At 39.7% G+C, this 27,715-nt stretch overlaps 1 protein-coding gene across 7 annotated transcripts in view; it reads right to left on the bottom strand.

Moving 5' to 3' along the window:
• The window catches only part of LOC134355549 (neuron navigator 1-like), a 664,756-nt gene that overhangs the window by 78,221 nt on the left and 558,820 nt on the right, over window positions 1-27,715 (bottom strand). For all 7 annotated transcript variants that reach the window (XM_063065565.1, XM_063065568.1, XM_063065567.1 and 4 more), the window contains 6 exons: window positions 22,516-22,568; window positions 18,099-18,122; window positions 17,693-17,770; window positions 12,985-13,068; window positions 11,360-11,471; window positions 9,752-9,873 (listed from right to left, as the gene is read on the bottom strand). In XM_063065565.1, the coding sequence (XP_062921635.1) occupies window positions 9,752-9,873; window positions 11,360-11,471; window positions 12,985-13,068; window positions 17,693-17,770; window positions 18,099-18,122; window positions 22,516-22,568 (473 nt within the window). The remainder of the gene's footprint in view (window positions 1-9,751; window positions 9,874-11,359; window positions 11,472-12,984; window positions 13,069-17,692; window positions 17,771-18,098; window positions 18,123-22,515; window positions 22,569-27,715) is intronic.

Genomic DNA, 27,715 nt, shown 5'->3' with positions numbered 1-27,715 from the left:
TTTTAGCTGCTCATTTGGTTCGCTTGGCCGTTTTCCACACAAGTAGTAGTAATCTTATTCCAATCAATCTGTCCTACTTCTCTGTCTCAATACCTTCAATTACTTACTCAAATTATGCTGAAAAAGGGACATAATCTGTCCTGATCATCAGTAAATTCCACATTCTTACATCCTTTGCATAAAGAAGTTTCATCTAGAGTTACAGAATACACGTGGACTAAGATGTTAACTGTCCTGTGCTATCACCAGTGGGACCATCAGTTGATCTGCCACCTGTCTTCAGGAGTTTCGGCCTGCTTATGATCAAGACTCCCTCGAGGTGGTGGCCAGCAGTGCTAAAGCACCACCTCCCACTGGTGAGCTTAAAAACTTGACATCTGCCTCTATCAGAGTTGTTGGTCGCTTCCATCCAACAGATAGTCTGCTCTTCAGGTGTCTATGCAACTACTGAAGGGTTTGCAAAAGATGTATACACTGTCTGACTATCTGCCCCTCTAGACATACTTGGTCCATACCCATGCTGATCCTTTCTCTGCTGCCTCAGCTATAGCCCTGCTAGTTGACTTGATCTCTCTTCTAGTGAAGCCAAGGTCACGCAGCCACTCTGGAGAGTGAATGCAATAAGCCCACGGCAGCCTACTTCGAATCTGCCTTTGGTCATGAGGGGATAACCACTTCTCCTCAATAAATTAAAATCACTCTATCTACTCTGTCATAGACTTTCAAATTAACTACCACAATTAAATAATCAAACTTTGTAATCACACCAGCAAATGTACCATTTAAACCATGCTAAGATATTTATGGATCTTGTGAACTACATTGGATCATCATCATCAGGTGCCATGCCCAGTTTGAGCTTTGACTGCCATGGCCCACACACTCCTGTTTCGAGTCAAGTGGACCAATTCATTGGTATTCATTTCCAGTTCTCTGGCTGCTCCATCATCATTTGTCTTTGTCTTCCTCTTGCTTTCTTCCCTTCAATCTTTCCCATAATTACCATGCATTCTAACTCCTCTTTCCTAATCACATGTCCAATGAAGTTACATTGCCTTTTCATGATCTCATACATTATTTCTCTTTTTGTGTTTGCTCTGTTCATGACATCCTTGTTAGATCTTCGTTTCATCCTTGATATTATTTGCATCCTCCTCAAAAACCACATCTCTGCTGCTACAAATCGTTTCCTCATGTTACTAGATATTGTCCAACATTCTGAGCCATATAACATAACTGGATAAAGGTAAAATTTCAGTACTCTGAGGCGGGTTGTCATGCCTAGTTTAGTATTGGTCAGTATACTCTTCATTCTCGTAAAGGTGTCTTTTGCCATCCCTATTTTTCTTTCGATGTCCATGTCACACCTGCCATCTGATGTCACCCAGCTTCCTAAGTAGCAAAAGTTGTGTACTTGTTTTATGTCTTTCCCGTTTATTCTCAGCCTGCAGATAGGATTCTCCTTCTTTTTGGATATCACCATACATTCTGTCTTTTTGCAATTTGATAGATAGACCCATTTCTGCACTTTCTTCAACAATTATATCAATTAAGTTTTGTAGTTCTTCCTTCGTACTTGCAATCAACACAGTGTCACCTGCATATCTGAAGTTATTGATGTTTTCACCACCAACTTTGATTCCCAAGATGTCTCAATGCAAAACATATCCAGGTGCAGACTGCAATAGTGACCATAACCCAATAGTATGTCATGTAGAAGTAAATCTTAAAAAACTAAAGAAGCAAAAACCTGAACAATCCCTTGGCTACTTGTAATTAATTAAAGAAGAAAACTACATTGGATAGCAACTGAAAATGTGCCTTGCCATTGTGATACGCCCTGATTCAAAGGAGGAAATGCACAAAATCTTTGTCTCCAGTTTTGGTAACAAATCAACTGCTGCAGGTCCGAGGGTATAAGCATGGGCCAGTTTTGTCAGTGGATAGCACCAGCTCAGGATGGCCAGCAATGACTGCAGCTAGGCTGGGATTCTTCAAAAGATAATGCCTTGTTGGAGGATATGAAATTACTGTGGTTCAGAAGGAAGCAATGAATTCTTTCCTGTTCCTCCTCACTTTGAATTTGAAAAACCGCTCATCTTTCTCTCTCAACTGCTACTTGATTTCTTGTGCGAGCCTTGACTTGTTCTACTTCCCTCACTTTTACAGTGAATGGTCTCCTTCATCAATCACTGCTTAAAAATCCCTCAAATCCCTTCTTTTTGTCATCACTTTAAAGCTATGACCCCATATCCTTGAACCATCCACTACTGTTACGCTTGTCTAATGGGTGAAAGGTGAAATGGTTACGGGGAACACCTTCACTCAGAGGGTGGTGACAATGTGGAATGAGCTGCAGCAGAAGTGGTGGATGTGGGTTTGATTTCAAAAACTTCAGAGAAGTTTGGATAAGTACGTAGATGGGAAGGGTATGGAGGATTATGGTCCAGGTGCAGGTTGATAGTACTAGGGAGAACAATAGTTTGGCATGGACTAGATGAGCCAAAGGGTCTGTTTATCTGCATTAGTACCTTATGACTTTCTATGATCTTTTACATTTCTATCAAATCTCCTCAAACTCTTCCTTCATCCAATGAGAAAAAAAAATTCTCCATTTTAGTCTTGTAGTGAAAACCATTGTAATACATCCTTTCTGCACCCCTTCCAGGACCTTTACATCTTTCAGCAATGCAATGAGCACAAATGAATGGATTACTCCAATTATACTGTAGCCAGCACTTTTATGAATAAAGCATCTGCTTTATTAACTGCTCTTTCAGAATGTCCCGTCACTTTCTAAGATTTAAGCACGTATAAACATTGGTCCTTTGCCCCAGGGGACTGTTGAGTATTATGAAACGTATTCAAGATTCTTCCCTTGTTCTTTCTGCTCACATCATTTCGCTTTTTTTGATGTTACATTTCATCAGCCTCTTCTCTGTCCTTCTACCAGATCATATGTCTATCAAAATCCTCACACCTTCATACATATTATAATTTACATATTACTATTTAACTATTTATGGTTCTATTACTATATTATTTATGGTGCAACTGTAACGAAAACCAATTTCCCCCAGGATCAATAAAGTATGACTATTACTATGACTATATCATTTATATACTTTAAGAAGAATAGAGTAACCTTCAAGGAACAGTGCTATTCATTATTTTTTGACTATTGCCCCATCTTTTTAAAAAAACTGTTCACTATGACTTTCTGCTTTCTGTTTAGTATTTTGAGACTCACAGTTCCTACTATGTTTACTTCTCTGTAGAAGATGTTTGAATTCTCTTTTATGTTTACTGTTTATTTTCTCAAACTCTTTTTTTCCTCTTCCAGTTTATATTGGACTTCCCGTCACAGGAAAAGCCGTCCCCATCATTGAGCACATTTACAAGCAGCATCCATCTTCAAGGACCCCATCATCCAGGCCATGCTCTCTTCTCACTACCACTATCAGGCGGGAGGTACAGGAGACTTCAGTTCCACACCATCAGGGTCAGGAGCAGTTAATATCCTTCAACAATCAGGCTCCCGAACCAGCGTGGATAACTTCACTCACCTCAATGCTGAACTGATTCCACTGCCTATAGACTCATTTTCAAGGTCTGTACAACTCAATATTATTTACTTACTTTTTAAAATTTAATGTTTGCATGATTTGTCCTCTTTTTCACATTGGATGTTTGTCAGTCAATGCTAGGTATAGTGTTCCATAAATTCTAATGTATTTCTTTATTTTGCTGTGAATGCCTGCAACAATGAATCTCAAAATAGTGCATGCAACATATGATCAAGTTACTTTGAAATGGCAGAACTAGATTCCTCTTTTTCTCCACTTTTCATAATTGTACTTTCTTATCAGCCTTGCGTGCAGCAGATGCCATTCACTGTAATACTGTGGAGATATTGGTTCCATATGAAGTGATTTTTGTGCATTTCTAACTTATAGACAAAATCAATTTATAGATGCCTGTAAAAATGGAGACCATTCATTACCTAGGGGTGGCCAATATTACAGGTTTGTCTACCAGTCTTCAAATCCAATTTACCCAGGCTAGATCTATTCTCATGTCACTGTTCTCATCCCATCTCCAAATATTGTGTTTAAGACCATAAGATATAGGAGCAGAGGTAGGTCATTTGGTCCATCGAGTCTGCTCCACCATTCAATCATGGGCTGATCCAATTCTTCCAGTCATCCCCATTCTCCTGCCTTCGCCCCATACCCTTTGATGCCCTGGCCAATTAAGAACTCTGAATATTCTATATCCTTCTTAAATAGCTAAGAAGACAAATTCAAAAACTCCTCTCTGCAGCTTGTATTTTCATTCTTCTAATCTATGGTAGAATAGTAGAAGCCACTGTTTTTCAGTTCCTGTACTAGTCTGCAATTTCCTTGGAAACCTGTTTCTCTGCATCTTTCCCATTGTGTGACAAGCTACAGAGTACTCCCAGTGGTTTAATGTACCTATATTGTTTCATAATTTTCCTAGATACCTGCTCACTAGAATCTTCTTCTTTATTAATATATTAATACTGCACATCCCAATCTCCTCACCTTCTTCCTTCGCTATCATTCCAGAACGCCTTTTACCCAGGATAACATATGCTTAGAAATTGGATTGAATATCCATATTCATCCATACTTTGTACATTCACGTAAGAGCCTCTTAAAAACTTCTATTATATTGCCTTCACTACCACTCTGGGCAGCACATTCCAGTCACCAATGCGACTTCCCCTGCACATCTTCATTGCCCTTATCCCCTTCTCACCTTGAAAGAATGCTCCTAAGTATTAAACTTTCAACCCGCAAATTACACCCACAATGTACTTTATCCACATCCCTCAAAATCTTATAAAGTTTTATCTGGTCTTCCCTTAGCCACCACCCTGTTAAAGGATCTCTTTCTCAAACTCTCTTCTAATTCCTTACAATCTGCCCCTAGGACTCCTTATCTCTTTCTTCCCATGCAATTGAAACCAAGTAATTAATTCCCTTTCCTGCATGAGCAGAATATTCCTACCCTCTCAGTTATGCCCTTTACCCTGGTATCTGGGAGATCAGAGGGGGACTGATGGAAATTTTTCAAGACATCTGCCTGACACCCACCATGACTACTGCGTTTCTACACTTCACTGTTCACCCTACATAGGCCTTACCCCATGGTTCCAGACAGAGTAATCTATTTGTCAGCTCACCAAGGGACAGATTGCAGGGGGCCTGGTGAGGACTGTGAACGGGGAGATCCACAGATGAAGGCTTTTGGCCATGCACAAACAAGCATTTGGTGCAAAGGCATGACTGCAAAAAAGTATGGGTGCCATGTCAGGGTATACTGAGGAGCTCAGATCCAACCTTGAACAAGCTTGGAGTCCATGTCTAGGTCACCTTCAATATTTCCAATCATCGTGAGGTGCCAGTAGTTGAAAGCCATCCAGACTTTGGTTATTAAAGATTATGACATTCTGGCCTGTGATTTTAGGATGACTGAATTCCTAGGTTAGCAGCAAATGATGCGAATCTCTCACTTGCCAAATAGCCTGACAAATATTCATAGTCAGGATTTATTTCCAAATCTCAGTTTGAGCAGCTTGCTGAATAGATTGGATTAACTATCCAATGACTCCAGTGTGGTGCCTGGCTGCTGCTGGTGGTTTTTACCTCCATCTGCAACACACTGCAGGAATTTTCTCGTAAAAATCTAGCTTTTGGCAGTTTTAAGCTTTACCAATCTCACCAACTTCCCCGTACCTACCCTACCATTCCCATCACGTCTTCTTGACTTGATTATTCTTCCAACGTTCATCACTTTCACAAACACCACTCCCACCTCTGTAATATTTTAAAATTTGACATTTTTTGCATAAAATTTACTCATCTTCAGTTATATTCAGGAAAAATGTTATGGGAGATACCCCATAAAGTATTTTTTTTAAATCACTTTTAATGAAAATGTGCAGGTTACAGTGATCACTTACGTAAAATAATTCACTAATTTTAGTAATGCATTAAGATTTTTGAAATTCAAACATTTTGTAGTCATTACCATCTCATACTTCATAGTACAAACATTCGTGTTTTCATCATTGACCTGTTCACTTGGTCTTAATCTAACAACTTTTGTAACTGTGTACTCAACCAGATTGAAGGTACTGCTTTGGAAGTTCCAGAAAGTTGCAGGTTCAAAAAGCATTTGACAGAAAAGGAATCTAGTTCAAATATAATCAGTAAAATTTTCAAAATCAAATACTCATGACAGCCCTATTTATGAAATTATCTTAACCAGCAAACAGAGGGCAACAGATAGTTCGTCAGTGAAATATTCAATTCATTCTATTTACATTGATAACAACGAGTGAATTTTGTTCATATACATTGTTCGTATCTATCCTGAAATCACTTGTTGTGAAGTAGCATCACTTGAGATTTACTTTTAATATTTCAAAATGCAGAGTTAAATCAGTAATTTACAATCCCAACAAGTGACACTGGATAGTATAATAAAATTTTATAAATTAAAAGTTACAAAGCACAGACTACAATGAAACAACCAAACACAAATATCAAGAGTTAATAAATCATGAGGTCATGCATCACTGCTGAACTGTAAAAGTAGGGAAGAGTACTTTAAGGGTCTCAATGGGGCTGATGAATTCGGATGTCAGTGGATGACACTCATCCATACTGGATGCATAAATATGATTTCCTCACATGGTTTACATATTGAGAGCACTTACCTCATAAACCTGAAAAAAAGTTTAGTGTCAGCATGGGAGGAAAGACAAAGCAATACTTGTTACCTTTCCAGGTATCTTAGAAATTCAGCTATAGTTTTTTGGATAATGAAATAAATGTAAATTCAATTGAAAAATGCTTACTCATTTATAATAGCTCTTTTTTCTGAAGAGTATCAATCATATTCAATAGCTCTTTTTTCTGAAGAGTATTAATCATATCCTTTCTTAATATGCAGTGGTGAAACGGCTAATGGTGCACACTTTCTAAGTGGCAACTTTTCACGACTGGAGCACTCGATGTTTTCTATAACTCTAAAGTTTAACTTTGGTTTCAGGCAGATTATTGCAGTGATCAGTTCCTCTTCCTTTGATTCCAGTTCCCTACAGACACATGTGAGCATACTGTATGGTGGTTATGAACTCCAGGTTTCAGTTGCTGTTGAACCTCTGAGGGTGTTTTCAGAGCTGCATTGCCACCTGGGTTTCTCCTGCATGCCATGATTTGTTTCACATTGCTCATATCTACTGTTCTTTACCCTTAGATGATTCTGATGCAAGGTTTGTTTTCTGGTTTCCCAGTGTCTGTGACTATACATTATACAGTACGAGACAGTATTATAATAACTTCTGTCATATTAATCTATGAAATAAAATATGATCTAGTTCAGTTATGGATGCTACAAACTAAAATGTAAATTAGGACATTTTATTCTTGGCAATTACTGTTGTTTTTTGTCATTTTACATTACAGAAGCAATAGCGTTATTTTTGGGAAATCACGGCATGTCCACTGTAACATCAAGAAACCGATATAACATATAACTGCAAAGGGATATCAGTTTTCTTACTGTAGTGCTACATAATAGTCATAGTAAAGCATCAGCAACACAGCTTGGTATGGTAACTGCTCTGCCCAAGACAACAACAAAGTGCAGAGTTGCGCACATCGCTCAGTCCATTATGAAAACAAGCCTCCCCTCTACTGACCGTCTGCACTTCCTGCTGTCCTGGGAAAGCAGACAATCTAATCAAAGATCTCTCCTGTCATGGTCATTCTCTCTTCTCCTACAATGCCCTCTCCACTGGACAAAAGCTTGAATATACCTACCGCAGTTTCTAAGACTCTGGAATGAACTCTACCTGCCCAATACTTTCTCTGTAATGGTAACTATCACACTACATCCTGCATTTTGTTATTGGCTTTCCGTTTATACTACCTTCATCTACTTCTGTTTTGGAATCATCTGCATGGATGGAATACAAACAAATTGTTTCATTGTGTCGTGATACGTGTGACAATAATAAACCAATTACTACATGAATATTTGGACTATATATAATTAATGTATTCCAATCCCATTCATAACAGAGATTTGTTCTAGAACTATTTAAGATTCTAGCTTTGTAGCAGGCAGTTGTCTTTAATAAATATAGTTACAAAATTTGTTTCGTCATATTATTGGATTGATTGATTTAAAGAGCATTTATTCCCAATCTTCTTATACTAATCGATACATTTTATACTAAAATAAACACCCATATTTAATCAGACTTATAGCCTTTAAGCAATAGCAACAAAATACTTGAATTAGAAAAAGCTCCTGCATGCTTAAAAGGCAGAAGAAAGGTATGTAAAGGATCTTAAAAAAAGTAATTGAAATATATTCATGTTCAACAGAAAGAAGAGAGTAAATGGCAAGGTTAATAAAGCACTCATGAAACATTAACCAAACAAATATAATTTAAAGTAAGCACAGATAAAATAATAGCTTTTAGATAACATTTTGCTTGAAGTGATTAGTTCAGTAATTTGGAATTCTGATGAGAGTATTGCTAATATCTTCATGTTGTCAGTTTTGTTTCCACATCATGGGTTCAAAATCAGTGGTCAGAATCCAGGAAGGTTTTGGATTGAAAGGCTTCATTATACATGCTTTATTATGTAGCATTAGTATACTTAATTTAAAGAATAATGAATTATTAGCTAGCACTGTTTGATGATTAGCAGATCAGGGAGCTACATTTACATTTTGCACCAACATTCCCATTAATTTTGAAACTTAAGTTATTGACACTAACAAACAAGAATCCTCCTCTAAATTTTCCACCCGTAAGGTAGCAATGCCTGAAGAAATCATATGGAGTCCTCCAAAAACATAAAAATGAAACAGAATAAATGAGAGATCAATGCAGAGACAATATGGTTCAGAATGCTACATGCAGAGCACAAGTTAAAGGAAGATACAGTAACTTAAGGTGTTAGCTGAAACACAAAATGCCAAGAATATTTTGTGGGAATGATCCTGAAACTGACAGCCTCCATTGAGGAGAGCAAGTAAGATTATAATCCTGAGATTTTTTGATCATATGTCAGGCTTTATGTGAAGGGCATTGAAAATATAATTTCTTTCCTAAAGGTTGTTTATAGTGAAAGAATTAAAGTGATCTTCCAATCAGACATCATTGGTTGTATACTTAAAATATACTTAAGAAGTATATTGGTTGTAGAATCTGAGTGTTGCAGCAATTGTGGTTCTACCCCCAACCTAAATGTACTCTGAGTGCAATTGGGAGAGTGTGATTGGTAGGTTCTCTCTTCATTAACTCTTCTGTAGCTGTCACATTCTGAAAAATATGTAACCTATTTTCAACACGATTGTTTCCACTGCAAAATGATTTACCTCTGCAGCTTTGTTGGTCTTAATGGTGGGAACTTATAACCTGGTTCTACAGAACTAAAAATGGACAGAGGAATTTAGATACAAGAATTTGTTTCAAATGGAGGTGAAAATGCATAAAGACCCAATTACAACATGAAACAAAGGGTTTTACAGCAATATCACATTCAATTTGACAGATTTGTTTGACTGTGATAGATCTATTTTAAATCCTGATAGTTAAAATTCACCTCTGCAGTGAAACAAAAGTGTATCATTGAAGGTATCAAAGGAAAAGTGCTGATTTACAACATTTGACTTTCATCAAGCTGAAAACATAACCTACCCAGCTTTTCTTCTTCTTCTTTTTGGCATCAGCATCCTTACCACTCCCAATGCTAGAATGGCTTGTAATGCTATTGAGACTGGAGATACTGTCCGATGAATTCTGCCTCTTTATACGTAATTCTGTTAAATAATACAATACAATTTCACAATATTATTCAGCCACTAGATGATACAACAGATTCTTACTATGATAAAGTTCTAATATTTCTCACTCATGCATAATTTTATGGTAAACTTTGGTAAATTCAGCGAAGTAGTATATAGGTTATAAATACTTCAAAATACCCCCACCTTGATATTAGCAAGCACACAATTAAACAGACAAAGACAATCAGGTAGGAAGAAAATTGTTAAATGCATTGTAAAGGTGTGTGCAATAACAATGACCTTTACGAATGGCAGACATGTAAACATTTGTGTACGCACTAATGGAACAAAAAAACATCGAATGGAAAACATGGTTCTTACATTAAGATTGGGAACTGCTCTCCCTTTGTCAAAGAGCAATACCAAGGTTATAATCATGTAGGTGCAACTTTTTAAAAAAATCACCACTGGTACTCTAAGTAATGGAAATTGAAATCCAAACAGCAACAGGAAAAAGTTGATCTCATACTTTCAAGAATAAACATCATCTTTCCATTTCGAGGTTAAAAATCTTTGACAGATTGTAATCTCTAAACTTGGCATGTAAAATATCTAGAAAATTCTGAGGAAATATACTGTGTATATTGGAGCTTACAAGATATGTGTGTGGTATCTTGCAATGTCTCTTATAAATGCCATAATAGTTGTGAACTTCCCAGTGATTTACGGTCAATGTTCAGCTCTATTTCTCATATCTGTCCTCTTTTAAAATGATGGTATTGTTCTTACACCTAGTGAATTTCAACCGCTTGCTTGAAAATGACATTTCTGCTGTCTTCTGCCTTTCAAGATGCTTGTTACTGAAAGCTGTTGGTTTCTTTGTTTCAGATGCACTTCAGATTATTGATTTGTTTATAATTAGGCTGAAATTTGTCTTCATTCATGCACTGAACACATGGTTACGGAATACTTTGTTCTCCAGTATTCAAGACGGCACTGGTGATATACAGTGACGTTTTATGGTAACTTCACTCACCCCAACACAGAACTGATTCCACAGCCTATGGAATCACTTTCAAAGACTCTACAACTCATGTTTTCAGTATTGTTTTCTGTCTATTTATTTATTATTTTGTTTTTATTTCTGCAAAATTTGTCATCTTTTGCACATTGGTTGTGTGTTTTTGTGTGTAGTTTTCATTGCATGTTTCTTTGTATCTACTGTGAATGCCCCCAAGAAAATGAATTTCAATGTTGAATATGGTGGCATATATATACACACACTTCAATAATAAATTTACTTTGAACTTAGCTCTGAAACTTATTTGGTCCGGATATCAGGTAAATTGTTCAATTGTCACACAGTCATCAGAGTAATCTACTGTAAATAATACACATATGAGTAAGGGATGGATGAAACTAAAGAAATTTGAGTGTTCAAAGAACATTTGGCTAGCCACTGTTCAAAAGCTTCAGAACATCCATGATGCTATTTTTAAATTAAAAGAACAGGAGTTACCTTTGGGTGTTAAATCAGGATTGTTCAGGGCTCCCTGTATAACAGCTTGTGCTTCTGCATTCTTTTTGTGCAACATGTCAATGGTTTCTTTCAGGTCAAATAATTCTGAGTCCTGTTTTAAGACAAAAAATTTAAGCTCCAGACTTTATCTTTAGCAAAACATATCACTGTCAGCACCCCTGAGAACAGTATGAAAAGATCTACTTTAATAAAAGACCTAAAGTATAATAATTGTAAAAGTAACAAGTCTGAATAATGTGACAATAACACAATTACTGTAAGAGAATGCAAATATAATATTCACAGGAACATTTTTCCTGTGAATGTGTTTCTTCCCACATCCCAACGACCTGTGGTTGTTTGGTTAATTGAATTGTGGTCAGTTTGGACTCAGCGGGTCAAAGAGTCTATTCCCATAAGGTACAGGAACAGAATTAGGCCATCAAGTTTGCACCACCATTTAACCATGGTTGATTTTGTTCTTTAACCCCATTCTCCAGCCTTCTCTCTGTAACCCTTAACTGCTGTACCAGTCAAGAACCAACCAATTTCTTCCCTAAATACACCCAATGACTTGGTCTCCACCAAACTCTTTCTTTTTCCCTCCACAGATTTCACAAATTTACCATCCTCTGGTGAAGAAACTTACTGTGCTGTACATTTCCATAAAGGTAAACATTTTTTTGTATTATTCGTCAAGGGATTATCCTTTGGATAAAGAAAATTAATACCTTATACCATCAATGGAATGTGTTTGCATCATCTAAAAAAATACTTGTGTACATGGTAACAGATTAATAGAGGCACATTTTGGGTTTACTGTTGGACCCTGAACAATAAACTGTCAAGCAAACTTTATTTACTTAAACATCTTATTGATTTCAAAACTGAAATGGTTATCCTAGATGATAGTAATCACTTTGTATTATTTCTTCATCTAGAGGCAAGGGAAAGAGCTAATTTTAATCCTCGATTTCTTTTCTGCTGGTTATGTGACATCTCTCATTTCTGTCTAATACTGGGGATTAATACAGAAGCACAGGAATATTGGTCTGTAGATTAGAGCACATTCACCTATGTCAGGTTTGCAATCTGCAATCACACTGGAGATAGGAAACTTCCTGGTTGTCATTTTACTGAAGAGGCTCACTTACTTCCTTCTCAAAAAAACTGCACTTCCCAATGGAGTTCTCTCTCTTCATACTAATATTAGAATATTGCTTCTCTATCATTAAAGCAATCTTCGCACAGTTTCCAGGATATTATCATTATTGTAATGAATCTTCTGCATTTTTCACCCTGATAAAGCAGCAGCTCCTATTAGCTGCCATCTGCCAAGATGATAGAACAGATGGCAATTTTCCATTGACTTTTCTTTTTCTCCTCCTCAATTCTCTTCCACACATGATTAGTTATTGACTGTGATCAGAATGTACCTTAGTCATGTAGAACTTGACAACATGTGACAACCGTATGATTTGGTGTAGAATTTAGTTAGACTGAACTCAATGCTCTCTTATTGTTTCATTGTTCTCACCTTGATAATTAATGCCCCAGACATAGAATTTATTGAGACCTGCTCTACAATTAGATTTTAGAATCATTGACGTGTGGCTCTTACTGACCTTTTGTTCTGCTGTCATGGCAAGGCTCTGCAGACGAGATGTCATATTGGTCAAACTCTGCTCAAATGCAGCCACGAGATGAGCCTGAAAATTAGGACAGAAACTGTTAAGTGATGTAACATTTTTATTTTTACTTTGTCTATTTTTAAGGCTGGATCACAAAAGTCAGGAACATTTACACAACAATACATGTTCTTATTATAGCAGTATTCAGCTCAGCTCAAATTAATAATTTTTGTTGAAAAATGAGCTAAAATAATTTTGTACATTCTTTTGACCAAGGTCCTCTGATGGATTGCTTTTTATCACTGCTTTTAAATGAATATGCATTATGGCTAATAAAGTGACCTTCAATTTCTAGTTAGTAAGAGCTAAATAAACGGCAGGCTAAGAAACTAATAACTATCTTGTTAATGTTTTTAATAACAACTGAGGCTCACATTAAAGGAACTGAATAATTATTATATTGTAAAGGTGCTAAGTGGTAAAATTAATTTGATGAACAAAGACAGTATGAACTGCAGATCAGCAGCTCACAAGTTTGATTACTGGTGTGCATTAATTTTGCTTAGCATGGCTGAGGCAGTATCTTTTGCTCATTGGTTTCAACATCCCTGGGATATCTAGTGGAATGTCACCAAAGGTGCTTAATTTTAACATTGAAGTGACTGTGCCTCAAGTAAGAACTGGAGTGGCTGGGGTCTGACTGGCCTCCATGATGCAAGAACACAAGGTTGGCAACAGTGCTTTAATATAAACACGAGAGATTCTGCAGGTGCTGGAAATCCAGAGTAACACATATGAAATGTTGAAGGAACGGAAGGCAGCATCTATGTAAATGAATAAACGGTCCACATTCTGGGCCGAGACCCTTCTTCAGGATTGGAAAGGAAAAGGAGAAAATGCCAGAATAAAAAGGTGGGGGGAGGGGAAGGAGAACAAATTAGAAAGTGATAGGTGAAGTCAGATGGGTGGGAGAGGCAAAGGGCTGGAGAAGAAGGAATTTGATAGGAGAGGAGAGTGGACCATGGGAGAAAGAGAAGAAGGCAGGGCACCAGGGGGAGGCGACAGGCAGGTGAGGAGAAGAGATATGCCAATCGTGGGATTTTGGTGGTGCCAGACTAGCAGACTCTGGACTATCAGATGCTGTTCTATTTATGCTCCAACACACATTTGATTCTCTTTTTCTTTCAATGTCACACTCCAGAATAACCGTTTTTCCAGTGACCATAGGAAGTTCCAAGGAAGCACATAAGAAGAGGCTAGATAAATTTAAAGTGCTTCAGACACAAGAGACTTAGATGCTGGAATCTGAAGGAAAAAGAAATGAGCAACTGGAGTGACTTGGATTAAGAGCTGGGCCGGGCATCTGAAGAGGGAAATAGACGGTTGATGTTTCAAGCTACTACAGGACTAGCTGACTTTAATGGGAGGGTGGGAACCACACCCTGGTGAGGAACTCACAAAGAGAGGTACAGGGCTGGGCAACTATAAAGGAGCACGGCAGACAACCTTGTGAGCTAGATGCCAACCCATTGGGATTTCCAAGTAGTCGGAATGTAGGTTACAGGGATTTATTGCAGTACCTTATTTGTTGACTTAAAGAAGTTTGCAAGCTTAGTGGCTAGAGGCTGGCCATTAATTTACTTAGTGCCCCAGCAAGCAATAAAACTGAAAAAAAAAGTTATTTTCATTTTATCGTGTGAACTACCTTCAGTTGTAGGTCATATATTAAGATACTTGATAAAGCAATCAAATGAGTTAGAGTTAATGCTTTTTCATGAATGGCTATAAGGCCTTGTGTTTCCACTCTTCAGGCACTGAAGCATTGAGACCGTAAGCACCAACCATGCACAAGGCTAAAGCCTGGATGTCGATCTGCATCCCATGTCTGTATAATGCATCTGATAATTTAACTCACTTTTAATCACAACACACTTAAATCATATCCTTTTCATGCTGGCTTTACATTGTTACATGATTGCCGTAGGTATTATATTGCTTTTGTTCATTTACCCCATTGGAGAATTGTGAATGATGCCTGTGGCCAGTTTTGTTAATAGTGGCACTTTGTCAGCTAGTGCATAGTTTATAGCATACTGTCCTCTTGGTCTAAAGGCATTACTCTGGCAACATCAGCATTAAAGATTGTATTAAGTGTTTCACTAGGCTCAATACTATGTAAAATAAGGCCATTTGGCCCATCTGGTCTATACCAGTTCTCAACAGAGCCACCCCGTCAGTCCCAGTGACAAAATTCCCCACCACATATTCTCTCCCAAACCCAACAGACTCTCCTTCGATTCACTTATCGGCATTAAAGGATAATTTACAGTAACCCATTAATCTACTGGCACATCTTTGGGATGTGGGATGAAGCAGAAGGCTTGACAAAGATATTGAAGGGGAAACATTCAAATTTCACGAACATACCAGTCAAGGATTGAACACAGGTCTCTGAGGCAGTAATGCAACAGCATTAAGTACTATGCTCCCATGCTACACACTCATAGAAGGAGCTGTTCAAAAGTGACCCTAAACCATGTGCCCTGCCTTAGAAGCACTACAGTATGAAAATAGGCCCTTTGGCCCATCTAGACCATCCCAAACTGTTATTCTACCTTGTCACATTGACCTGCACCTGGACCACAGTACTCCAGAATTATCCTGTCCACGTACTTCTCTCTAATGTTGAAAGCGAACTTGCTTCCACCACTTCCTGAGTTCCCCCAACTCACTTCATACTCGCAGCACGCTCTGAGTGAAGAAGTTCCTCCTTAGGTTCCCCTTAAATATTTCACCTTTCACCTTTATTTATGACCTCTAGTTTTAATTTCACCCAACCTAAGTGGGAAAAGCCTGCTTGCATTTACCTTATCCACAGCCCTCATAATTATGTACTATCTCTCCCTGATATAGAAACATAGAAACATAGAAAATAGGTGCAGGAGTAGGCCATTCGGCCCTTCGAGCCTGCACCGCCATTTATTATGATCATGGCTGATCATCCAACTCAGAACCCAGCCTTCCCTCCATACCCCGTGACCCCTGTAGCCACAAGGGCCATATCTAACTTCCTTTTAAACATAGCTAATGAACTGGCCTCAACAGTTTGCTGTGGCAGAGAATTCCACAGATTCACCACTCTCTGTGTGAAGAAGTTTTTCCTAACCTCGGTCCTAAAAGGCTTCCCCTCTATCCTCAAACTGTGACCCCTCGTTCTAGACCTCCCCAACATCGGGAACAATCTTCCCGCATCTAGCCTGTCCAATCCCTTTAGGATCTTATACGTTTCAATCAGATCCCCCCTCAATCTTCTAAATTCCAACGAGTACAAGCCCAGTTCATCCAGTCTTTCTTCATATGAAAGACCTGCCATCCCAGGAATCAATCTGGTGAACCTTCTTTGTACTCCCTCTATGGCAAGGATGTCTTTCCTCAGATTAGGGGACCAAAACTGCACACAATACTCCAGGTGTGGTCTCACCAAGGCCTTGTACAACTGCAGTAGTACCTCCCTGCTCCTGTACTCGAATCCTCTCGCTATAAATGCCAGCATACCGTTCGCCTTTTTCACCGCCTGCTGTACCTGCATGCCCACTTTCAATGACTGGTGTATAATGACACCCAGGTCTCGTTGCACCTCCCCTTTTCCTAATCGGCCACCATTCAGATAATAATCTGTTTTCCTATTTTTGCCACCAAAGTGGATAACTTCACATTTATCCACATTAAATTGCATCTGCCATGAGTTTGCCCACTCACCCAACCTATCCAAGTCACCCTGCATCCTCTTAGCATCCTCCTCACTGCTAACACTGCCACCCAGCTTCGTGTCATCCGCAAACTTGGAGATGCTGCATTTAATTCCCTCATCCAAGTCATTAATATATATTGTAAACAACTGGGGTCCCAGCACTGAGCCTTGCGGTACCCCACTAGTCACCGCCTGCCATTCTGAAAAGGTCCCGTTTATTCCCACTCTTTGCTTCCTGTCTGCTAACCAATTCTCCACCCACACCAATACCTTACCCCCAATACCATGTGCTTTAAGTTTGCACACTAATCTCCTGTGTGGGACCTTGTCAAAAGCCTTTTGAAAATCCAAATATACCACATCCACTGGTTCTCCCCTATCCACTCTACTAGTTACATCCTCAAAAAATTCTATGAGATTCGTCAGACATGATTTTCCTTTCACAAATCCATGCTGACTTTGTCCGATCATTTCACCGCTTTCCAAATGTGCTGTTATCACATCCTTGATAACTGACTCCAGCAGTTTCCCCACCACGCTGCTGTTTTGGATCCAAAAAATTAATTAATAGTGTGACCTCACTAATTTTAACAAGAAAAAAATCATCAAAGAAGGTCATCTGGTCATTGCCACATTCCTGTTTGTGGGAGATTCTTGTGCCAGAATTGGCTGCTGGTTTTCTCAAGTTACTGAGATAAATGCAGATGAAAAAAACTCCATTCCATGTGAAGCACTCCGGCTGTCTTGAGATAGAAAAATGCACTATGTATGTACAAGTCTAATTTTAAATCTTCAAAGGCCAGCTACTACTCAGAATATTCATTGCAGGACACTATTTCAAGAGCTTAGTCAATATGATGCTACTTATGACAGAAAACTAAAAACAGATGGATAGAAGAAGGTGTTGTTTTATGCCTAACACCATGATGGAAGTAAAAAGAAAAAACCTACATTTGTAGACAGTTGTGATGTAAGTGCAGAAACCTTGTCATGTGAAGATTCAAGTTCTCTACGTAGTTTCCTAATATGCTGTAACAAAGAATTCATTATTAATGCCACTTATTTACAGGGCTATAAATACAACATACCATGCAAGATTCTAAATGCAAGTTACCCTCTATTCACATGCACAAACAGAGCAAAAATTTATAAGTCTACTAATTTTGTTATTGATACAATGTCAGTGTTACAAATCTAAAATAACTTGTAGTTTACATTATCTTGGTACACCATATTATAAGTAGAAATGTATTAATTCGAGTGTAAACACACATTAAATCAATCATTTTAATTAACCAAGTGAATATATGTCACCTCTCCATATTAAACAAAGCAATAAATATTCAATTACTCATACCTCTCCTTGGACCTTGTCTTCACTCTGCAAAAAGTAACAAAAATAAATCAATCCTATAAATTAATACAAAACACAGACTTCTAATGGTTGACGACTCCTTCCTAAATTGGTGTGAAAAATCAAGGACAAACTGAAAAAGAATACTCAATTCCTTTTTGATTTTCCAAGCCCATCCGGTAGGTGCTACAGGAGCCTCCGCTCCCGCACCAGCAGGCACAGGAAGAGCTTCTTTCCTGAGGCTGTGACACTGCTGAACCTCTCATCACAGCGCTAAGCAGTATTGCATCCGTATTGTACTGTTTCAGTACTTTTATATTTGTGTGCTGTAGCACTTTTTTTATTTGCAGTTATTTTGTAAATAACACTATCCTTTGCATTTCTGGTCAGATGCTAAATGCATTTCATTGACTTTGTATCTGTACTCGGCACAATGACAATAAAGTTGAATCTAATCTAATCTAATCTAAATGATCACTCAATGTACATTGCAAATGTAGATAACATCCTTCATGTCCACACATGAAATACTCCACAAAGACAGCAAATGCTGATTTACTTTACCAGACTCCATGAAAGGCACCCCTCCTTTAGACTTATTGTCATTCTCTCTTTTCTTCACTGAAGTTCAAGTTTAATCGGCATTCAACCATACATGAATACAGCCAAACAAAACAGTGTTACTATGGGGATAACGTTGCAAAACACAGTACCTACAGTCACACACAGGACAAGGTACATATAGCACATATACTGTAAGACATCAAGAAAAAAAGATATAGTTCAAGACCCCAAGTCCATAAATGTTGCAGCAGTCTACAGTTGAACACAATCCAGCTTGTCTTCTGCTGAGTGAACACCGGGGGGCAGCAGCACCTCCAGTGGAGTGCACTGACTCTGATGCTTCTCTCCTGGGCGGCTATAAACAGGCGACAACAGGGTGTGAGGCCTTGTCCTCACTATGACCAAGGCCACGCAAATCCCCCACTGCCCGTCCATAAATCAGTGGATCAGACTTGCAGCTTTCTACACTGACACTGTCCAACACAGTCTTGTGATCACAAGCAACTAAGACAATAACTCCTGTTCGACTGCACACTGCCTTCTCGCACTGACTCCTTCAGCACCTCTCTGAAGCAGGCAGAAGCACGATCCGCACCAAATTCAGCTTCTGCAGTTTCTCCATCAACGAGCAACTCGCTGATTGAGTAGATCTGCAGTACTTTGAGTTCTTAAAGTCCAGCTGGGTCTTTCAATCATAAAAAAATGTTTATAAAAGAAAATAACACCTCTGGTTGACCCCGCAGAAGCTGCTGCGATCAAACACCCTGCCATCTTATTAGAAACCTATGTTGATAATTTTTGCACGGTAATCCATTGCCATAATAAAGCCAAGGCCAAGAAGTCGAACTGTTCTTGCTCAGACTATGACAAGTATATGGAATTAAAGATTACCATTTTTTAAACCAACTCATGCCATGGTCTGGTCCGTGAAGTCCGTATTCCGGTTCACAGTCCGGTCCATTGACCCTTGCTCCAGGTTTTCCTGTCTACCCTGTTTCTGTACTTGTTGAGCTCTAATTGAGGCAGCTGATGCTTGTTGGGGCTGGCTGCATAAATACCTTCAGAGACCAGGGCGTGGTTGCTGGATTGTTCTTGTCCTTACTCCTTGTATCCCTTCCTCTGCCTTCTGTTTCCTCGCTTGAAGCCTTGCCGGTAACTCTCGCCTTGCCTGAAGTTCTCGTTTCACCTTGCATTGCCTGAAGCCTTGCCTTGTCTTGCCGGTAACTCTCACCTCACCTGAAGTTCTCGTTTCGCCTTGCAATGCCTGAAGCCCTGCCTTGACTTGGCGGTAACTCTCGCCTCACCTGAAGTTCTGTCTTGCCTTGCATTGCCTGAAGCCTTGCCTTGTCCCGCTGTCTTGTCCTGGAGCCACCCCGTACCTAGCTCCCTTCCTGTCCCTTGCCTCCGTCGGGTAAGCCAGGCCATCTTGCTGTTACCTGCAGTTGGTTCTGTCCCTTCCTGTCCCTTGCCTCCGTCGGGTAAGCCAGGTTGTCTTTCCGTTACCTGCAGTTGGTTCTGTCCCTTCCTGTCCCTTGCCTCCATCGGGTAAGCCAGGCCGTATTGCCGTTACCTACGGTTCGTTCTGTCCCTTCCTGTCCCTTGCCTCTGTCGGGTATGCCAGGCCGTATTGCCGTTACCTACGGTTGGTTCTGTCCCTTCCTGTCCCTTGCCTCCGTCGGGTGGAGTACAGCGCCCTGCCCAAAAGCAGCCTCTAGCCTCCTGCCTCAAGCCTGAAGACTCCAGCCTCCTACCTCCTGCCAAGCCTCGCCTCGTCTCTAGCCTCCTGCCAAGCCTCGCCTCAAGTCTCTAGCCTCTAGCACCAGCCTGAAGACTCCAGCCTCCAGCCTCCTGCCAAGCCTCGCCTCGTCTCTAGCCTCCTGCCAAGCCTCGCCTCAAGTCTCTAGCCTCCAGCCTCTTGCCAAGCCTCGCCTCAAGTCCTTAGCCTCCTGCCAAGCCTCATCTCTAGCCTCTAGCCTCAAGCCTGAAGACTCCAGCCTCCTGCCAAGCCTCACCTCAAGTCTCTAGCCTCAAGCCTGAAGACTCCAGCCTCCTGCCCCCTGCCAAGGCTCACCTCAAGTCTCTAGCCTCAAGCCTGAGGACTCCAGCCTCGTTCTGCCTGCCAGCCAAGCCTCGTCCTTGGCTAGTTCTGGGGTCTGAGCCAGAGGCAAGACCCAGGTACTGGGTCCTTGTCCAGTCTCTGGCTCGGAGTCCAAGCCCGGGCTCCTAGCTCTCTTGTCCAGTCCTGTTCAGGGTTCCCGGTTTTCGTGTCCATGTCCTTGCCCTCATCCTGTATCCTAGTCCTGTCCCTAGTCCTTCAGTGTCTGTGTCTTGCACTTGGGTCCGTTCCCAGCCACCACCCTATGACAATTCAAGGCATCACAGAGTGCATTCAAACAGAATCAAACACTTAGTTACTTCAGGGTAAATAAATTTAGTTATTTTTCTTCCTCCAGATTTACCAATGTTTCATTTCCTAGAATTAAAAATAAACATCCTTTTCATACAAGTAATATATTGCAAAATAGGAATGCATCATTTTGTGGTTTAGTAAATTCTTCTTTGCTGGTAGGAAAGTCGCTTGCAGTATGGCAAAGTGAATGGTGTCCACTCTCTGAATTGCTAAACTGGAGTGCCTTACCGCTGGAAGTCACAATTGCAGAGAGCAGCAGTCAGGAATATTCTACACCTCTGAATCTCAGATAATTGGCTCAGAATAAAACTATTCTGCCTAGCATTACTGTTTGTTCCTTCAAGAAGAATTTCTACACCATTTGCATTGTCCACACCCACTGCCTCAGTTTTCTTGATTTATCTCCTTATCTGAGAGGAAGTATAACGCAAATATGATGGTTATCCTTCAGACAGTCACAGTTAAGGGGAGATTTGCTGGAGATGGTCATAATTAATGAGTTCTTGTGCTGGATAAATTAGGCAGTGCAAAGTTGCCTCTAGCGACACAACTAGAATGTAAAATTCATGAACTACCTGGAAGGAGGGGTGTGGATAATGAAACCCAAATTCAAGAATAACTCAAAAAACTATTGGAAAAGTAGTTCAAAAGGAGAAAATTAGGGAGTTTTAGGAATACCTTTATTTACTTACAACTCTATAATGAAAGGCAGTTTGGCGATTGAGAATCAATCCTGAAAATCATCTTAGTGGCCATACTACAGTGTGACTGAAACTTAACTAAATCAGCTAATTTATACGTAATTAACCTCTATTTCCCCTGCTTTTAATGGGACAGGCTGCTGTAGTTTCTCTTGCCTCTGCTCTTTAAATAGGTTTTGCTTTCTGAGTATTTTTTTCTGCTCATTTCTGTGATCCAATTCTGGCTGGCGCAGTGTTGTCAACAGCTGCCATGTCTGGGATATCTTTGCAAGTTTTAGAACAGACACACTGAATGGAATGGCTTCCAGTGTTGTATGAACCCTAATAACTTTAACCATTAATATCAAAGTACGTTACTTTTATTTTCAGAGAGAAAACTCATCCAGAAAATCTAAGTGATGTGTGCACTGGTAAGTATTGTTGCTGAAATCTTGTCGCTACAATAAGTAATTGATCTGGCTTTAGACGGAAGGCAGAGCGATTAAGAATATGGATTTTGTGGAGAATAACATACCTTCCACGAAATAACTCTACTCTTCAGCACTTTCATTGTACATTAAAAAGGATATCGATTAGGAAGAACACTAAACATAAAAGTGCAATCTATTCTCAAATACACATTAACAAAATATCATCTGACACATACCACCGTAATATAAATCCATCAATATATTCAAAGCCTGAAATTTAAAACTACCATTAAAATACGATCCTCAAAGTTTATAAAAATGAAAACACGGCTTACCATGGAATGAACCGATGATGTGGTGGATGCAAGTGAAAGCACCGAGCCATGAACTGTAAAACAGTTTTTCAAATTAAAGCAAGCAATTTTCTGATTATTACATTAAAATGCATTTATGCTCTCAAAACGGAAACATCTGCCAATAAATTAATTCCTGATTTCTGCATCAGTGTCAATCACTGTACATTGCTCTTCTCAGAGGATTGTAAGGGGAGTTACCCTGGGCATTGAACACTCCTTGCACTGTTTGACCTTACTACTGCTGCCCTTATCTACAAGATCTGCAAGATAAGCACTTACCTACGCACATTCCCTCGGTACTACTCCCCCAAGAGCACACCAACCGTCACACTCCCACCCCCATGTGGATCTGAATCCCAGCCTCGACAAGATCATTATATAGAATGCTCACCTCATCCCCAGGTAAGAGTGCCTGGTCTTTTCTTCCTGATTCTTCAAGGAAGAAAGTTGGTTCCCCTACCCATCATAATCACAGACCTAAAGGACCCTTTATCCAGTCTCCTGTGTATAGCCTCAGGGGAGTGATGGGGCTGTCTATCTTTTGGCTGAAAACCAAAATCAAAATGACAATATACACCTTTCTAGTACATCCTTCAGCGAGTCCTAGAATTAGTTTGCATGGCTGTTTCAGGTGTTGCTGTTCTCTGAATAATACTCAGGTGCCTCCTGACTTCACGTAATTACCTGTACTGGATCTCTTACACCTATCTACCTGACCAGGAGGAAATACACCCTATCTAAAATCTTAGTTGAATATTGGCACCACATACGTCAGGGTACTTTCTCCAGTGCAGTAAGATACAAGTTTACTGGTGTGACAGTAACTCGTCACCAAAACTTCCATCAAAATCAGTCCTGGAAAGTTCTGCTGAAACACTTTACCAATTTCTACTGCCCTTCGTGTTGATCAGCTTGAATCAAGTCATTTCTAGTATTCATCCTTTCGCTAGACTTTCTCAGCATCTTCCCAATCAAATCTTGTTATTATGCACAAAAGGTAACTTTCTACCTTCTAAACTCAACCAATACCATCAGGTTTATACAACATGCACTGAAAAATTTGATGTTTTCAGTTTAGTTTCAATCTGTTGAGTCCACATTAGTCCCTTTACAAGGTCAACACATATTTTCTAAGCTTCAGAGCCCAAAGCAGAGCATGGTACTTCTGACAGAACCTGACACACATATACAGAACAAGAACTTTCACTTTCAGTAATATTTCTAATAAATAACTTATTCCATAATACAAATTACAAATCAAATTCATATTTGCCTTTTAGCAACATCATTTGGGGTCCAATATCCATCACTGCATTAGTGTGTTTGTTGCTAGCAAACACATCACTTTAATGTTACTGAGGGGGAAGGAAAAGTAGCTACACGTTTAATTGCTGTGGCTCTTCTATTTTTGCAGTCTCTCAGAGTGACAATGACTTGTTTCTGTTTTGTTTTCGTCGGTTCTTAGGTGGCTAATGAGGTTGCTGTGAGGTGCCCTGGCACTTCCACTGATGGGGTATAACCGGTCGGTATTTGGTAAGGTGGGTCGCTCCCTTCCGCTGCTTACACAAGGCTTCTGACATCATCAGATCTGAGGTACTCATCACCAAAATGAAGATTCCCCATCTCTGCTTTGAGCAGTCCTAGGCTAGACTTTTCCAGGGGTCTGTGCGGACGGTGCATTGCTCTAAGGCAGGTAGAAGCATATTCTTGAATCTTTTTCTCTGTCTGCCAACTAATCTTTCTCCTCCCATCATGACAATTTGGAATGTAGTACCTAATTTGAATATTAGATGTCAGGTATGTGAATACCATAATCTGTCTGAACTGAGTGTAAAGAGAAAATTAAATATTAGGTTTTCAGAATCAAAATTATAAATTAGTATACTACAATGTGAGTATATATTGCAGGAGTATGGGAACCAGAGCGCCAGAGCAGATAGTGGAAAGTTTGGGAAGACAGATGTTGCTAAGATCTCAGGCATTGTCAGGAGGCAAAAGGTTGAACACATTGTTCTGATGTTATGAGTTGCATATATTTCAATGCAAGAAGAATAGTACACAGATGAGCTCATGGCATGGATCAACATGTGGAATAATGATATTGTATCCATTAATGAGTCTTGGTTGCAGGAGGGGCAGGACTGGCAGCTCAGTATTCCGGGGCTCTGTTGTTTTAGAGATGATAGAGTGGGAGGGATTAAAGGGAGAGGCGGCAGCATTACTAGTCAGGTAAAATGTCACAGCAGTGCTCAGTCAGAACAGATAGGAAAACTTGTCTAGTGAGGCTTAATTGTGGAATAGAGGAATAAGAAAGGTATGACCACATTAATGGGATTATATTATAGACCACGTAGCAACCTTCAGGATTTAGAAGAACAAATTTGTAGAGAGATCGCAGACTGCTGCAAGAAACATAAGGTTGTCATGGTAGATGATTTTAACTTTCCACAAATTGACTGGGACTCCCATTACTGTTAAAGGACTATATGGGATAGAGTTCATCAAATGTGTTCAAGAAAAGTTTCCTTTGTCGGTACATAGAAATATTTGTTTGAATGAGGGAATGAGACAGAGCAGGTGACAGGAGTTTGTGTAGGAGAACACTTTGGATCTAGTGATCATAATGCCATTAGTTTCAAGGTAATGATGGAAAAGGATAGGTCTGGTCCTCAGGATGAGATTCTAAGCTGGAGAAAGGTCAATTCTGATGGTATCAAAAATGATCCGGCAAGTGTGGATTGAGACAGCTTCTGGGAAAGGTGCACTTGGTAAGTGGGAGGCCTTCAAAAGTGAAATGTTGAGAGGACAAGGCTTGTATGTGCCTGTCAGAATAAAAGGTAAGGATAACAGGTTTAGGAAACCTTGGTTTTCGAGAGATACTGAGGTGCTGATTAAAACAGGAGATGCATAGCAGGTAGGAACAAATGAGATACTTGAGGAGTATAAGAAATGCTAGCGAGCACTTATGAAAGAAATCAGAAGAAGGCATGAGGATACTCTAGCAAACAAGGTGAAGGGAGAATCTGAAGGACTTCTACTGATATGTTAAGAGCAAAAGGATTACAAGGGACAATGTTGCTCCTCTGCTAGATCAGTATGGCAACCTATGCGTAGAGCCAAGGGAGGTGAGAGAGATCGTAAATGGATTTCTTAGATCCATATTTACTTGCGAGATGGACACAGAGTTTACAGAAATGAGGCAAAGCAGCAGCGAGGCCATAGACCCTACACAGATTACAGACAAGGAGGTCTTCGCTGTCTTGACGCAAATCAGGGTAGGTAAATCCCCGGGCTTGACAAGGTATTCCTTTGGAGCCTGTTGGAGATAAGTGCAGAAATTGCAGCGGCCAAAGCAAAGATATTTAAATCATCCTTAGCAGCAGGCGAGGAACCAGAGGACTGGAAGAGACCTAATGTTGTTCTGCTGTTTCGGAAAGGCTCAAAGAATAAACTAGAAAATTATAGGTCAGTGAGCTGGACTTCAGCAGTGGGAAAGTTACTGGAAGGTATTCTATGGGACTGGAAATACAAGTATTTGTGTAGACAGAGATTGATTAGGGACAGTCAGCATGGCTTTGTGCATGCTAGGTTGTGTCTAATCAATCTTATAGAGTTTTTCAAGCATGTTGCTAGGAAAATTGATGAAGGGAAGGCAGTGGATATTGTCTACATAGACTTCAGCAAGTCATTTGTCAAGGTCCTGGATGGGAGATTGGCTACGAAGTTCAGTCACTTGACACTCAAGATAAGTTAGACATTGACTTTGCCAGAGAAGCAATAGAGTGGTAGTAAATGGTTGCATCTCTAAATGGAAGCCTGTGGACTAGTGGAGTGCCGCAGAGATCGGTGCTGGGTCCTTTATTGTTTGTCACCTATATCAACAATCTGTATGATAATGTGGTTAACTGAATCAGCAAATCTGTGGATGACACCAAGCTTCGGGGTGAAGTGAATAGCAAGGAAGACTATGAAAGCTTGTAGCAGGATTTGGATCAATGGGCTGAAAAATGGCAGATAGAATTTAATGCTGACAAGTATGAGGTGTTGCACTTTGGGAGAAGCAACCAGGGTTGGTCTTTCACAGTGAAAGATAGGGTATTGAGGAGTGTGGTAGAACAAAAAGATCTGTGAATAAAGGTCCATAATTCTTGAAAGTGGTGGCATAGGTAGAAAGGGTCATAAAGAAAGCATTTGGCACATTAACCTTCATAAATCATAAAGGTATTGAGTCAGGAGATAGAATGTTATGTTGAAGTTGGAAAGAAATTGGTGAGGCCCAATTTGGATTATTGTGTGCAGTTTTGGTTATCTACCTACAGGAAAGATGTAAGTAAGATTGAAAGAGTACAGAGGAAATTTACAAGGATATTGCTGGAACTGAAGGACCTGTGTGATAAGGAAAGATTGAATAGGTTAACACTCTATTCCCTAGAACATAGAAGATTGAGGGGAGATTTGATAGAGGTATACAAAGTTATAAGGGGTATAGATAGGGTAAATACAAGCATGTTTTTTCCACTGACGTTGGGTGGGACTATGACTAGAAGTTATGCATTAAGGGTGAAAGGTGAAACGTTTAAGGGGAACGTGAGGGGAAACTTCCTCATTCAGAGGGCGGTAAGACTGTGGAATGAGCTGCCAGCACAAATGGCAGATGCAATTTCCATTTCAATGTTTAAGAGAAGTTTGGATAGGTACATGGATGAGAGGGTATGGAGGGCATTGGTCTGGGTGCAGGTTGATGGGACTAGACAGTTGAAATGTTTCAGCATGGACCAGATAGGCCAAAGGGCCAGTTTCTGTGCTGTAGTTTTCTGCGCATACCTATCAGAGTGATATTCATCTTCCACTATCATAAAGTATACAGGACTTAATTTCTGTCAGTAAATTTATGACTTGTTGAAGCAGTATGGACATTAAGGGTGATATAGTGAAAGACTGAGCAGAGAATGTAAGTTTTTATAAAATGTTTTAGTTCATAAAATGTATTACAATATCTTTTGTATTCTATTGATGTATTATATCTTTATCTTTAAGACACAGTACACTGCTGGCATTTTAAATGTAATCATCAACAATGATTCACTTGGTAGCATTCTTGTGTCTGAGTTAAAAAGTTGTTCGTCTAAGTTCCCCTTCAAGTGGTCTGAGTTTAGGAGTTACGTTGACACTCCAGTTC

The sequence above is a fragment of the Mobula hypostoma genome, chromosome 13, assembly GCF_963921235.1.
Source record: "Mobula hypostoma chromosome 13, sMobHyp1.1, whole genome shotgun sequence".
Classification (NCBI taxonomy): Eukaryota; Metazoa; Chordata; class Chondrichthyes; order Myliobatiformes; family Myliobatidae; genus Mobula; species Mobula hypostoma.
This window is presented reverse-complemented; position numbering and strand designations above follow the sequence as displayed.